Source organism: Micropterus dolomieu, linkage group LG04 (genome assembly GCF_021292245.1).
Source record: "Micropterus dolomieu isolate WLL.071019.BEF.003 ecotype Adirondacks linkage group LG04, ASM2129224v1, whole genome shotgun sequence".
NCBI lineage: Eukaryota > Metazoa > Chordata > Actinopteri > Centrarchiformes > Centrarchidae > Micropterus > Micropterus dolomieu.
In genome coordinates this window covers 29,175,509-29,191,040 of record NC_060153.1, presented here as the reverse complement: position 1 = coordinate 29,191,040, position 15,532 = coordinate 29,175,509, and the positions used below count along the sequence as shown (strand labels likewise).

Sequence of the window (15,532 nt, the reverse complement as noted above, 5' to 3'; positions counted from 1 at the left end):
GTCTCCCTCCCCCTCTCTCTCCCTCTCTCACTGTGTCTCTCTCTCTCTCTCACTGTGTCTCCCTCCCTCTCTCTCTCTCTCTCTCTCTCTCACTCACTCGCTGTATCTCTCAACCTCACCTCAGCAGACGGAAGCATCCATGGAGGGCTCGTGCAGCAGTCCTCTGCCTTACTTCCAAAACCACTTTTCAACATGACATAAAAAGCAAACCCCGGCTCTTCCAGCCAGAAACTCGCCGTTTTCAGTCTTCGCAGCATCCCAGCGGTACCAATTTACCAACTTAGTTTTCTTCTTTTTATTTTTTTTTCTTACCCTCCCTCCCCCCCGCTGCACGGACACCCCTCCCCTGTAGCTCATCATCCATTCCCGGAGATAAATCCATTCCCTGGGAATTAAAGGAGCTTGCTCGTCTTTTTGTTTGTTCACTCCGGGGATCCGCATGGATGTGGCAGCGGTAGAGGGGATGTCTCTGCCGGGTATCCGACTCCGGAATCGGCCGACGCAAGTGATGCCGAACCAGAAGAAGGTCAGGGCGAGACGGAAAAGACGAAAGGAGTTGCTTTTGATCCAGATATGCTTGTTCGGCGGCTTGCTCCTGGTCGTGACGGGGTTCTCCTACTTAGCGGAACATTCAGGTGAGCGTTTCTCCGTTTGTTCGGCTCCTGTGTGGAGCGCTGGGAGAGCAGAGAAGGGGAGCTGGATTCCCCCAGCAGTTAGCTTGTTCCCCCACAGTAACGGTGCATGTTTGCCTCTGTAACATCTCACCAGTTAACTGTCTTCATTTGCCACCAAACGCACAGCTGAGCTGTACTGTAAAAGGGACAGTACTGTGAAAACCATCGTGCTTTCATCTTAATCTTCCTGTTATCAATTAAGCTGAATGTTACTCTTAATTTTCCCACAGGCACTTATAGTGTGGCACATTTGATTGATTGGTTAAGGTTTCATTGTAAAGTGGGACTGTTCCGTTTGAGGCTGAAAGTTTTGCTCTCTAATATTCTTCCAAAATCTTTTAATTTGTAGTAAAAAAAACGTGTGTTCTGTGTCATTTACAGGAGAAGATGTCTGTGGCTTTATAAAAAAAAAAAAAACAGCTTGCATTTTATCATTCTGTTAACATGTGTGGAAACCAAGTAGTTAAAGAGAGTTGGATCCTCTTAACCAGCCCTGGTCTGGCCTAAAGTGGGTGTCTGTACTGTCACACAGGTCTATAATGGGAATTCATCTGAGCTTTATCTATGGGGAACTGTTCTGGGTGGAGGGATGCAGGGGCTCCTGAATGTTCAGGTGTTAGAGCTGCAGAGGGAAATCAGGGCAGTGAGCCCCAGGGTATATAGGCCCACACCTTTCCAGGTTACTGCAAATGTGTCTCTCTCCCTCGCTCTAACTTTACTTTAGGGGGTGTACAGGCATGCTTGTCAAATGATTAGTATTGCCAAAGCATCCAAATGCAATCAGATGAAACCCTGGTAATAAAGAAACTGCAGCACTCAGTTTCCTCACAGAAAACATCTGTACCACTTGACTTGATGTCTGCGCGTTCCTCCCTTTCTATCTTTGACTGTGCCCCCCAACACTCCTCTTAATTACTGAGTCAGCGTCAGCTAAAGTGAGATGCATTTATCACTTTTCATGGACAGAAGGCCTGCATGAATATTCATACACTCATGATTTGTGCATCATCAGTAGGACTTTTTCCCCCTCTTCTTCTTCTTTCCTCCGCACCGCGTATCCTGGATACATGGAAATGCAACAGTGCTGCTCTCTGCATGTGCTCTAAATTAGAGGTGAACAAGAGACTACACCGGCGCGTTTAATGCATTTCCGTTGTCCCCATTGTGTTCTTGTTAAGTCTTAATCAGCTTGCCGGAATATCAATTAAAGTTGATTATTTATGATGCGCTTAATGAAGTTCTGCTAAATTGAGCTTGATGTAGCGGAGCTGGAAGCGGAGCACTCAACGCCTCCTCACAGGGGCACATTTATCATTCCCACACTCCTCTTCTTCTCGCCGTGTGCGAGATTGCGAGAGATAGACGGAGGGAGGGGAGCAGTGGCACGCAAACCTGCCGCTGTAACTGCTGTGTGTGGTGTAGTGAAGGTGAGGCCAGGTGAGAAGTTCAGCCATGCCCCGAGGACTGTTGAATAACTGCGCTTTTTAATTCTATCTGAATCCCTCTCTTAGGCCAGACTTGTGGTTGGCAGGGTGGAAAGGGCAGAGTGCTCCTGCTGGGCCCTCTGAAGTATGAAATGAATTCATTGGTGTTGCTGCTTTCTTGAAGAATGTGCAGATGTAGCCACAGTGGGAGCCCCACTTTGTGCGCTGCACTGTGGCTCCACCCCCCCCACCCCCACCTCAAGAGGATTTTGTTTTGGAAAATCATGAAATTCCCCTTCAATGTATGAATTGGGGGGAGGGAGGGCGAAACTGAACTGACACATCTGTGGTGCACTCCTCCAGCTGTTCACTAACCTACTATTACATAAAGAATCAAACTTTAATGGGACAGAGAAGACAGCCCTGGCCATTAAAAATACAACAAATTGCTTGACACGCACTTTGGTTCCTGCAGCATCCCAGCAACGCAAACAAACATGTAACTGCTGCGTAGAAATGGAAAGGCCCCTCTGACTTTTGTAGAGCTGCAACGCTTAGTTGATTGATCAATTATTCAAGTGACAGAAAATTACAAAACTAATCAGCAGATAAATAGATCATGAGCGTCTGCTGGCGACCGATGTTTGCTGACCCTGGTTTACAAACCAATCAATCAGAATTACTCATGAAACGATGAGCTAACCTAAGGCTCCTGCTAAAACATATTTACCTCAATCAATCACTCAATTTGCAAAATCAGCATTTCAAGTTACCCTCTTTTCTGCCGTGACTGGCTTTACAATCTCCTACCTGTCTTTTTGGATACACAGAAGTAGCAGCATATGGTCAAACCTGGTTTATTGTTTTGTATTTTCAAAACATGAGGGAGTCCCAGATGGATGGCGTGACTTGACGACGTGTCTCTACTTGCTTTTTTCTTTCCCAGCTCTGCGATTCACCATGCATTCATCGCACCATCTGATATGAGTCAAAATTGGTATTGCACAGTCTGACACAGATCGGGACAGAGACTTTTTTAGAGACATGCGATGAACTTGTTAGATTGTTGTTATCCCACCTTCTCTTATTATTTAATCAGTCTGTTTTTTTTTTCATTTGTATGATGTTTTATTTATACAAGCTCATATTCCAAAGTAACTAAACAAATATGGTTTTTGTATCTATACTGAAACTCAGGTATCAGATCACAGTTTCAGTTTTTCTACGTCTTTATGTATGAAAATGCACCATCTAGATGTTGTAGCTGCATTGAAAATGCCCTTGAATCTATTTTGAAAGTACTTTTCACTGTGACAAACCTCTTCCAGGCTTCGCCGTCTCCAGCCCCAGCAGCGAGGACCAGGGGAGATGGGGAGGGAGGAGGCTACTGCAGGAAATGGACAACAGCAGCCTGGAGGAAATGGAGAGTGAAGGCTCTAAGAACTGCACTCCTCCAGGTAAGACAGGATGAAAGAACGAGGACAAGCGCCCCCCCCCCCTCCATTTTTTGCTCTCTCCTCCCCTTCCAGAACCGAGAGAGGGCGATGGAAAGAATGAGAGAAAAGTGGGAATCAAATGATCGCCCCGCATATTCTGTCTTTTCTGGTCCCCGTTATTTTCTCTTTCTGACACGGGGTAACCCAGATTGTGAGGTCAGGTGATTTCCCATGAGCACAGGCTACAGCAGGCGGCGACATTCTTGCTGCCTCAGCTGTTTTCACTCGTTCTCCGTCATATTTGTTGTTGTTTTTTTTAGGATCCTGCAGGTTTCATTCTCACACCCTCCACCTAGCTTCCCCTCTCCATCTCACACCAACTCTCTCTTCATGGCTCCCATTCCCTTCCTCTGCGTCTCCCTCACGTTTTTTCCCCACGGTGGCCACATCTCAGAAAAAAATTCCCTGTTTCCATGGCGACATTTTATCTTATCATCAACCAGCGACTTCTGTTTGAGGCACTCAAGGATAGCGTGCGGGGAGGCTGAAGGCATTTTGTGTGGCTCCTTGTTTGTAAAGTTTAACATCACTCGATCCAGTTAAAAAGGGTTGAAAACATCCATGTGTAGCTGACCTTAAAATTATGAAACGCTTTCACGTCATATGTAACCACGTCTTATCGGACCAATTCTTACGCATGCACGGACTCTCACCATCACCCATATCTGTTGCTATTTTTAGAAGTAGATTGAAGGAAAGATGATGTTCATTCCTGTTATAATTGATGTGTACGAGGTAGGATGGAGAGGGGTGATTTTGCTGCAGATACATTTGTCTTTTTTTACCTTGAGCAGGAGAGACTGTTGGCCTCCCTTCAGAGGGAGGGACAGTTCACTCGTGAGCTCATTAAGCAAAATTACTGTCATCAATCTCCTTTTTCGCCCTCCCAAGGTTGCCAGTGTCTTCTATAAAAGGGAGCCGAGGTCAAAGTTCAACTTGTTCTGTTATCCTGCTTATTATACAGTTGCTGCTCTTTCCTCCTCTCGTGCTAAATATAAAGCACATACCCCAGTGGCCTCAGGCCCTGCCACCCTCTTGAGGACTGGAAGGTTTTTGTTTTAAAAAAAAACCCATGGCCCTCTCTGCTGATTTCTACTCCTGTGCCTGGTATGAGACACATAAAGCATACCCTCGTGGGGAGTACATGAGTCATTCCTCATCTGACCTTTGAGAGGGATGAATCTACGTGTTTCAAAAAGATGGTGGAGGTGTGAAGGGAAGGATGTCCAAGCAGTACTCATGGGCTATAGCGTGACAGCAGGTGTATTTTGGATGTTTATCTCCACAACTGTTTTTTTTTATCAGTAGCAAAAACTGTTTAGTCTGTAAATTATGGCAGAATTGTAAAATAATTCCATTTCAACCTCCCAGAGGTTGAGATACTTGTTTTGTCCAACCAACTGTCTAAAGGTCTCCTATTTGAAACAGCCTAGTAACCTGAGGAGTGATCGATCTTTACTTTACATGTTGCCTGTTTTGTCCTTTTCTACTTGTGTATTGCATCTGTATACTTTCCCTGACAAGGAACTATGGATGTGAATTAGCATTCTTGATAAATTCTTGCATGTTTTTATTTTTTACTGATTTCATTAATTTGCTCTGTACCTATTATATAAACAAATAAAGTAAAGTAAATAATGGTTGCTGTTAGTTCAGTGTTTACTGCAGCGTCCCGGGTTCGAATCCATCCTGTAGCCCTTTGCTGCGTGTCGCTCCATATCTGTCTCCCTCTTTCATCTCTTCATCCACTCTGCTATCAAATAAAGGCAAAAGATGCCCCAAAAATATCTTCAAATTAAAAAATTAACTGACTTCGTTCATCCAGCGCCATAGGCTAGTCTCTGTGAAGTCACCCATACGTTTCTGAAGCGTTGTGAAGCTCAATGTGGGCTCTGGCCGTCGCCGTCTTGACCTTGGCTACTCCAGAAATGGGCAAAGAGGTGGAGCGTGCGTCTGTACTTCTACATTTTTTTTACCATGCTTTAGGCATGTTTATTTAAGCTGTGAAGTTGGACATTTTAACATGGAGGTCTATGGGGGTTGACTCCCTTTTGGAGCCAGCATCACGTGGCCGTTTTTTTTTTTTTTACCATAAACATGATGCTCCTCTAACCTAAAAGGGTAAATCCACCTATTTTCCACATCATAATCTGTTTACAAGTGTTGTGGAGTACTCTATGTGAAATATGTTGTATAAAGCCTTTTGTTGCTCCATAGGGAGCTGTGTGGAGTTCACCAGACCTCTGTAGTCCACTCCTCATCAGCTCAAGGCTACATTACCCTTAACTAGCATAAAACACTGGAATCTCCGACCAAAGTGTTGGTGGTCGAGTCTCATTGTGGCACCAGGTTTTGACAAGGAAAAAGAATGTGAGGAATACAAAAGATGATTCTCACACATGAGTTCATAGTGATAGATTTGAGGGAGAAGTAGGAAACTAGGAGGCTGAAACGTTTTAACCAAGCGCATAGAGAATTAGGCACAAGGCAGAGCAGGTTCTCTTTATCAGAGTTTATTAACATAAAGTACACAACTTACAACCAATGTCAGGGAGGCGAAAAACCAAACAGAATCCAACACAAAGGAATCCAAAAAGAAATCCAGACATGGGTACTGATAGTCGAATAATGTGGGAATAAAGCCGACTATTTAAAAACGATAAAATATTCTTTGTGTGGTGCATCAACGGTGATAAATTATCTGAAAGTCCCGCGAGGTGCGGACAACTCTGCACAGCACCAGTGAAGCTGGGGCTCGGTTTCTTCAGCAAGTGTTCCTCTTCCGCCACCACACACACACACACACGCTACGCCTACACATGCGCACTGACGACTCAGGGTTAGGGTCGCAATTTTGGATTTATTTACGCACTTTTAAAAACATTTATTGGAAGTTTTTACTTTTTACATGTTTGTTTACAGCATTAAACCTTGAAATGTATATTGTAATAGGCTGAACATTCACTTATTGGGAGAAAACTGGTAGTAAAATCATACGTTGAGCACCCCCATATCGCCAAAATGGCACAATCCTTGTTTCGCTGCGAAGCTTCAACTGTGAGATTGACAGTCGAATCAGACTCCGCCCATCGAAGCATCGAATCTTCGACCAGCCCTAAGACACACACTCAAGCTGATTAAGCACATGTGAGGCACGTTAGGCAATCAACCGGGAAGACAGCCAAGAAATAAAGTAGACTAAGACACAAGTTTTAAAATAAAACAGAACTCAAACCAAGACCATGACAGAATCAGACTGATCATCTCAAAATTGTGCACCGGTGCTAATGCGTCTGACTTCCGACACAGAGGATGGCAAAATCAACTGACACACTGACCAGCCAGTGCCCTCTCATTATTAACCTGCACTGACCATCACTTTCACTTGTTAAAATGACAAACGTCATTAAACAGGACGACTTGTCTGTTGTCAGATTAAAGTGCTCTCTGCATGCTGGTGCTCAGCCAAAGATCATTTGTCATCTCTGTAACACCACCGTACAACTGCGAGGGTAGTTCCCACACAGAGTGATACCTCTTCTCTTGTAAAGCGTGTCAATTTCAGAGTACCTTTCTCCATTTAAACGTTCATTCATGTTATCGATCAAGCTCCTGACAAATAAGTAGTCCCACATTCAGTAGGCTGATACACCTGTTATTTCAGTGTGACAGATGGTCTGCATATTTAATCAACATTTAGGAAAATATAAGTTAAGGATTATGTGAGTATTAGATTGGACTCCATATTGGCAGATACCCAATATCAAAGGACTCAGATAGTGATCAAGTCCGAAAACCTACTAAAAACCAAAGATGTGGCACAAGGGTGGACTAAAAATAATAGATAAAGTAATAAAGTTGATTCTCAACATTGATTTTATCACATTTCTGTCAATCGGCTAATGAAGGTATCGACTAGTTTTCTGTGTGATCATGTAGCTTGCACAAGTATTTGTACAAAACAGTCAAAACAGCTTGCCAGCCACAGAGCAGAGCACAAGCCTGGCTGATGAGGAAGCATCCCAACACGAGCTCTTTGTTGGGAGGCACTCACTGATTGTTGCCTGAAATTAAAGGCCTGCTGATCGAGTGCTCGAAAGATGAGGGGGAGAGAAAGTCAGATAGACTGAGAGGGAGAGAAAAGGGCCCTCATTTGCAAATTCCCCCCTCCCAGCCACACATGAAACAAGCCATCACACCCGTCGTTATGTCTCCCTCCCTGATTTTAATTGTAAGGACCCCGTCGCTTCCATGGATTCAGACACTTGTTTAGTCCTCCCACCCCTTCCCCTCACTGTCATTTTTCAGTTAAGGGAAAAAAGAGGGGAGGCATGATTACATCTTAGTTACTTTGTCACTTCCAGTCCCTGCCTGCACTGCCCCTGCTCCCTTGAGGTTTACAAATTGCTGAAAACGTCAAAAAGAGTTTCCTAGCTTGTAAAGAGGTGGTGTGTTCACACGCTGCATGTGTGGTTGTGAGTGTTGATTTGTGTGCGAGGTGAATACAAGCAATCTTCCTTCCTTTTGTCATGGAAAACAAGAGTTGTTCATTTTAATGACTTTGCTGCTCAAATTTAGGCCACAATGTACTTTGATGCCACTCGTTTGTGGTGGAAAATAAGAAAAAGGCCATTGCTTTTGAAGATGTGTGAGGAAGGGGGAGATTAATCTTAACGTAGTTTTCATCTGCAGTAAAGCTGATAAAATGTACTTTTAACACACGTCCATGCACGTTACTCCTTCAGTGTCACACACCACCACAGTCCCCATGCATCTTCTTCTTTCTCTCTCTTTTCTTTTATTCTCTCAAACACGTTTGCAAACACAGGTGGTTAATGTAAGCCCCTGAGCAGCTCGGTGTACAGTGCCTGTGTGATTAGACCGATAGCGCTCTGGGTACGCCGTACATGTGACTGCTCTCTCAAGTGGTCTTTCCCCAGAGGACAGTCCTCCGTTATTAAAGATCCTCTCCTCTCCGCTCTGCTCAGCTCCGACGCAACACATTTTAGGTAAGGAAGCTGCCACTGTATGACTTAATCAGGGCTTCCCTGTGAGGAATGTGGCATGTGTGCACGCATGCTTCTGGCTGCAAGTTGCACCATTAGGAATCTATCCTCTCTAGAATAGTATTGATTAATGCGAGGGTGCTGGCCCTGGGTTCAGCAGGTAGGAGTGTGTAGCGGTTTGTTCACCATGTGTGAGTACTTGTGTGTGTGTGTGTGTGTTTTTGCTCATGCTTGACTCACGTCACGTGGGCAGCCTCCTAGCTCCTCCCCGTGTGCCAGAGGCAAGTAAGGCAAGTAAGCATCACCATATGTTAATATAGCCGATGCATTAATCAAATCAGAAAAAATGATCACTGCCTAATACCCCGACAATAGACCCCCACTAATCAAATGACAAATTGACCCAGGGAGCTCCCAGAATGATTTCCTCTGAGAAATCAATGCTGCCATATTACAGGCTTAGCTCTGAGTGGGCTGCTGCTGCCTTCAAAACACAATGCAACAACTGTATTAACAGTTGCAGATGGTGGCAAAGTTCTTTCATAACTGCCTAACGTGCAGATTGGCAAAGTCATCTTGTTGCGATATTGCAGGAGCTCCGTGCTCAGGGGAATAAGACCAATCCATCACAGCAATTAGCTAGAGAGTCAGAGTCCCCTCTACATCCTGCTCCTGCTGATTCGCTGCCTGTTTATGCCTCTTCTGTAGGTAGAACATGTATCCAACATTATTTGCTGTTTGTCTCTTGCTGCTGTTTTCCTTTCTTTCCTTGCTCACTGATTGTCATGTTTCCTCTCTGTCTCTCTCCTATCTCTTCCCACATTCGGAGGAAAGGCTTCCCGGTTCCTCTGCTGAATTATAGAGCTCCGGTTGTTTGCCAGCAGCAAAAGTAGCTTGACACACCTTTAAAGATTCATCCTACTGGTGTGGCTGTGAGCAATGTTGAAGCTGTTTCCTGAGGGCCACAAACATCCTCCTTTCCAAAGAGCTTTAGAGGACATAGCAAAGTATTTTTCTAAACAGCATGTTTATATGTATACAGTGACTGGGTTGCAGGCTCCTCAGCGTGTCTCTGTTGTTTCCATTTGAGCATTTGTGGCGTTTTATATTGAATATCTTTATTAGACAAGACCTGCTTCTTTACTCTTTGCATTTGTTGTTCATTTTGAACTTGATAAAAGTTCTGCATTGTTTTCTGTAACGTTACAGTACATGCTCCTCTTAACTCATTGATTACATGGCTACTGAAATGGGTGCATTAGGTGAAATTATGTTTCTTTCTGTAATGGTAGCGCATTTTCTTTATGTCTTCTTCAGGTGTCATTTAATGGTGCAGCTAGGTCTGTCACGATAACTATTAGTTATCGACATATCGTACAGTATATGAACATAACCTTGATAACTTCTGCTGACCTCGATATTGCCAGTTGTGTTTACATGCTAGTTTGTTTATGTTTGTATTATGAGTTTTTTCCAACATTTTAGCATCATTAGCAACATCATGCCAGAATAGAATAAAAAGCAGGATTTCCCCCACCTTTATAAGACTTGGGACACAGCGCCTAAGCCAAATAAACAGAAAAAAACTATGCTGAGACACGTTTTGTTGTCATTTCTGGTTGCACTGCTTCTGTCCTCGTCGTCCTCTCTGTGTCGGAGTTTCACTGTGTGCGGGGCTCAGGCAGCTCTTCCCCACACAGCCACAGCGGCAGTGAACCGGGTGACGTGAAGTTACTCAAGTTAATAGGTGTCTTTACCGACGACTGCATAATAAGTCCAAATGGACTTGGTTTCAAAGCCGTACTCCACAGCTCCGACCTGGGAACATTTTGGGTTTAAAAACAGTGGCCACAAAAAGGAGCAATACAAGTGTTACATGTTATGTGCCAAATGTTTGATATTTATTTAAAGGTTCAGTGTGTAAGATTTAGTGTCATCTAGTGGTGACGGTTGTGAATTGCAACCACCTGTCCAGTCTACCACTGCCCCCTAACCTTTCAAAGAGCGTAGGACAGCTACAGTGGCTGACACAGCACAAAAGGTGTCTCTTCTGAGACAGCAGAGAGTGGCCAGTCAAGAAATGAGGTTTCTTTAGGTATATTTATTAAGTTATTATATTTACTTAATTATTCAGTAAAACCATGTGTTATTGTGAATTGGCCTCTGACAGATAACATGGAAAATGTAAGCCAAGAGTGTGAAACACTGTCATTGTTTCTGCACCACAGTCCATTATAGGGCTGAACAATTTTGGAAAATAATCTAATTGCGATATTTTTAACAATATTTATCAATATAAATAGATTTAATATGTGATTAATTTTTAAGTTCTTTACCTTCTGTATTATTCAAAATGGACAAGCAGTAAATCAGTGTATACTCTGACCAACACAATATTAGATAGATAGAACTACACTGTTCTTTCTTGTGGGTCAGGCCTGTGTTATGATGAATTAGGTAAAATTATTATTATGAGCAATAGTGGAGAAGATATATCAAATTACAATATGAGAAAGATAATTTGAGTCAAGTCATGGCATTAAATAATATGCAGCCTGCTTGACACACCTCTGAAAGAGCTGTCAGAAAACATTATTCCCCTAAATGTGCTCTGCCTGGAGATACTGGGGAAATGTGTCCGTAGGTTGATGAATGAGGATCAAACACTGAAACAAAAACAGTGCAGCACATGCCGTGATCTGAGAAACATTCGCTGCAGAATCTATTTGTTGAAGAGAGAGGGGAAAAAAACAATAAACAAGTTGTCCTGAGGTGGAATCAAGCCATCCAGCCTTGGGTTATGAGTCCTGCACCGTACCAACTGAGCTAACCGAATAACATGGTGAAACAAGTCAATGTTATGCCTTATATTCTCATCCACCATCTAATGGTTGAAAATATTGCTCTGATGCAAAACTTATTTGCAGAGCCCTGCTGTATATTACTTCTACTTCTTCTTCTTCTAACGTAATAAAAAAATAATGGTTTATTATGTATATACACCACTGAAAACATAGTTATGGATTTTATAATTGCATTTCTGTCGATAGATAGATAGATAGATAGATACAATATGTAGTTTTTTAATGATAGCACTTACTGTATTAATAAAACTTTTGTACTTCCTTTTTTTCATTGGGCTGTAACTACACTTAGAAACTAACAACACAACATTTTCTCTGTTGCTTGCAACAGCCACAATTCTGCTTCTTATGTGAAGGTATCGGGTCAAGTTTTAGCTATTCACGATTCCGAGCCTCTCTCTGACTACACCACAGCTAACGACATGCACTCCTCTAACACCATAAAACAAACAGCTCCCTGCACAACACAAACTCCACAGAAGGATAAAAACCAACAACAAAGTTTTATATGCCGAATCCTGTCAGACCAAACAAGAATCACACGATGTCAGGCGAAAACAGTCAGAAAGGCTTGAGTCAGGGAGAGACCTCCGCTTTGTTTTGGAGCCAACAACACAGACACAGAGTTGACTTTCATCCTGGTGGACAGGTAAACTAACATTTCTGCAAAGAATGCGAAATATATTGTGATTTTGTGTTTTAGTTGGCTCAAGTTAGATAACTTTAGCTCGCCTGCTCATGGTGCAAAATACTCTCTGTGTGGCTTTCTACATTACTTCACCAGCTAACGTGATCCATATTACTGTCCTGTGGACCACTGTATTATGTCAAAGTGTTGATTTCAGCATAAAGGGGGGGGGGGGGTTGCTATTACTTTGATAGTGTGAGGAAAGAATGACAGAAAAACTATGTATGACGTATGTATACTACTCTGAAGCCAATTTCTTGCTCTGCCTAAACCAGACTAAACCTGCCAACACACACACATGTGCTGCACGTAGCACATTAAAAGTTAAGGTGCAGGGAGTATGTGATAAAGTGTTTGATGTGTTCTAAGAATATGAACATTTCAATCTGTCAGATTGCCTTATCGGAGGATAAGCTCTTCACATGAACAAGCTGAGGAGCTGAGAGGCTTTGATGGTGATTGACAGATCCGCAGCTCCCAAAGGGTAGACCAGCCAGCTTGAGACCTACCAAGGGATAGGAATATAAATAGCTAAACGGAATTATTGTCCTGATCAGAGTGAGATAAGTTGTTGCATAATAATAATAATTTGATGACATGTAAACATAACTGATATATTTACAGATAAAATTCACTTTTTGACACGGAAACGTCAGCCAATGGGAAGCATATCTGCTTTGACTATAGGGATGTGAAAAGGTGATCAGGTTTTTGTGGCCCAGATCCTGAGCCTGTCCCTTGGCTTAAACATTCCGAATCTGCCGATACCGAGTCCAATCCAGTACTTGAACTTAACTGTTGATTAAATATGTTTCTGACACATTCAAATAATAATAATCTGTAGACTACTAAATCTGACTTTTTTTTTCCACCAGCAACTTCATCCAAATAATGGAGGTCCTGGTTCAAACCTTTAAAGTTTCTTTTTCAGTGGTTCAGGCTGGTGGTGGTGGTTTAATGGTGTGGGGGATATTTTCTTGGGACACTTTGGGCCCCTTACTGTGCATTTGGGATGTGGTGGAACGGGAGATTTGCATCATTGATGTGCAGCCGACAAATCTTCATGTCAACATGGACATGGCTTCCCTGACCACCGGTGTCCACCACGGTGTTTGAGGGTTACCGCCCCTTGAGGCACCTAAGACCTTGAGACCACAGCTTTCCGCTGCAGCTTCGGCAATAGAGGTTTTGAACATTGCCCACTCATGTTCAATGTCCCCAACCTCCACAGGGATGCCAGAAAAGCTCCGCCGGAGTTTTGAGTTGAAGATCTCACAGACAGGGGCCTCCTCCAGATGTTCCCAGTTCAGTTCAGTACTCATTTGGGCTTACCAGGTCTGTCCAGAGTCTTCCCCCACCCCTGACCCAACTCACCACCAGATGGTGATCAGTCGATAGCTCCACCCCTCTCTTCACCCGAGTGTCCGAAACATGCGGCCTCAAATCGGATGAAACGATTACAAAATCGATCCTCGATCTAAGGCCTAGGGTGCTCTGGTACCATGTATCCTTATGCTCGAACATGGTGTTCGTTATAGACAATCCGTGACTAGCACAGAAGTTCAACGACATACACCCACTCGGGTTCAGATCAGGGGGGCCGTTCCTCCCAATCACGCCTTTCAAGGTATCTCCATCATTGCCCACATGCGCGTTGAAGTCTCCCAGCAGAATTATGGAGTCCCCTACTGGAGCCCCATACAGAACTCCATTCAGGGTCTCCAAGAAGGCCGAATACTCTAAACTGCTGTTTGGTGCATATGCACAAACAACAGTCAGAGTTCTCCCCCCTACTACCCGAAGGCGTAAGGAGAAGACCCTCTCGTTCACCGGAGTAAACTCCAACGTAGCGGCGCTCAGCCGAGGACTTGTGAGTATCCCCACACCCGCCTGGTGCCTCACACCTTGAGCAACTCCAGAGAAGAATAGTGTCCATCTTCTATCAAGGAGTACGGTTCCAGAACCGAGACTGTGCGTGGAGGTCAGCCCCACCAGATCTAATTGGTAGCGCTCCATCTCCAGCACAAGTTCCGGCTCCTTCCCCCACAGAGAGGTGACGTTCCATGTCCCCAGAGCCAGCCTCTGCCGCCCGGGTCTGGTCCGTCGAGGCCCCTGACCTTCTCTGCCAGCCATGTGGCAGCGCACCCACCATCTCATCCATACATATAAGTTTTATTGAAAATGATGTGTTATTAATAACAGAAAAGCAGTTAATTGGTTTGGTCCTGGAAGTCTATAAGCTCCTTATGTTATGTTAGTGTTTTACACCTGGCAACATTTTCTCAACACAGACAGGAGGAGGCAACAGGATGTAACGTTAAATGTTCAGTGACTGAAGGTCTGCAAGCTGGGTTCAGCACAAAAGTGCAACTATTTGGACAGCAGCGTGCGTGTGAGCTCGCCATGCAGTGCATGTTGGTCGACCCAGCACCAAACCGCCGTGGCGTGGCGAAAGCTATTGAAAATAATGGGTTTTATAACGCAGTGGTGCTGCTGTTGCGGTGGGTCTGAAAGGTTACACCTGGTCGACTCTCACAGCTATGGCATCGATTGTAAGTGACACCTTTGTAGCAGACCTAAAATTTTTTAGTTATGCATTTTAATAAATTTATGAGAATTGATACCCAATTATGAATTCATAATTGAAGATTCATAAAATCAAAGTTTTCCTCGTTAAGGGCACCACTGGAGTTGTTATAATCCTAGAGTCTCCGGACCTCTAGGTAGTTTTGAATAATTATACAATTATTACTAGTGATCAGTTAGTTAATAATCGCTCAGTTATCTTAAATCAGTCAGTCAGTCTCATATCTAAAGGGTCAATTCTCTTGGCAGGGACGTAGAAATAGGCAACACACACAGCTCTTGATTATATTACAGTGAATTTATTCTCTAACTAAGGTGATAAAAAGATGGTTGGATACAGGAAACATAAACATTTGCTGAACACTGAGCCTGGAGGTTCGATTGTGGGAAGCATTTGACTCATACGGCATAGAAGAGCTAATGAAAGTAAACTAATGCTATAATTTAGGAGTTAAAATGGACATCTGATCACAGAATGTGTGTTAAGTCTTACTGCTTGTCGACAGCCTGCTTTTGGCCTGTTGCACGGGTCCCACGCTAGCTGCCCGATCCTGGCTTTTTGCTAGGGATTCTCCGGGGTTCTCCGTGTCTGATTGAAAACGCCTCCTCCGTCTGGCAATTCGGCTGTTTTCAGGTTTCCTTCGTTGTAGCTGGCGAGACCACGTGGCTTGGTCTGACCTCGGTGAAGTTGGCTCGACGAAAAAGGCTTAAAATGGAACTTGGTCATTCCTGAATTAGTCCAGTGTAACTTAACGGACTGATAACTTTAACAAACAAAAGAAATAAAGAAAATA

At 43.7% G+C, this 15,532-nt stretch overlaps 1 protein-coding gene across 1 annotated transcript in view; it reads left to right on the top strand.

Moving 5' to 3' along the window:
* Positions 1-167: 167 nt before the first annotated feature.
* Positions 168-15,532, top strand: part of slc24a3 (solute carrier family 24 member 3) — a 58,218-nt gene continuing 42,853 nt past the window's right edge. Inside the window, exons 1-2 of the mRNA XM_046046706.1 lie at positions 168-635; positions 3,427-3,555. Of these exons, the coding sequence (XP_045902662.1) occupies positions 440-635; positions 3,427-3,555 (325 nt within the window). The 5' untranslated portion in view covers positions 168-439. The remainder of the gene's footprint in view (positions 636-3,426; positions 3,556-15,532) is intronic.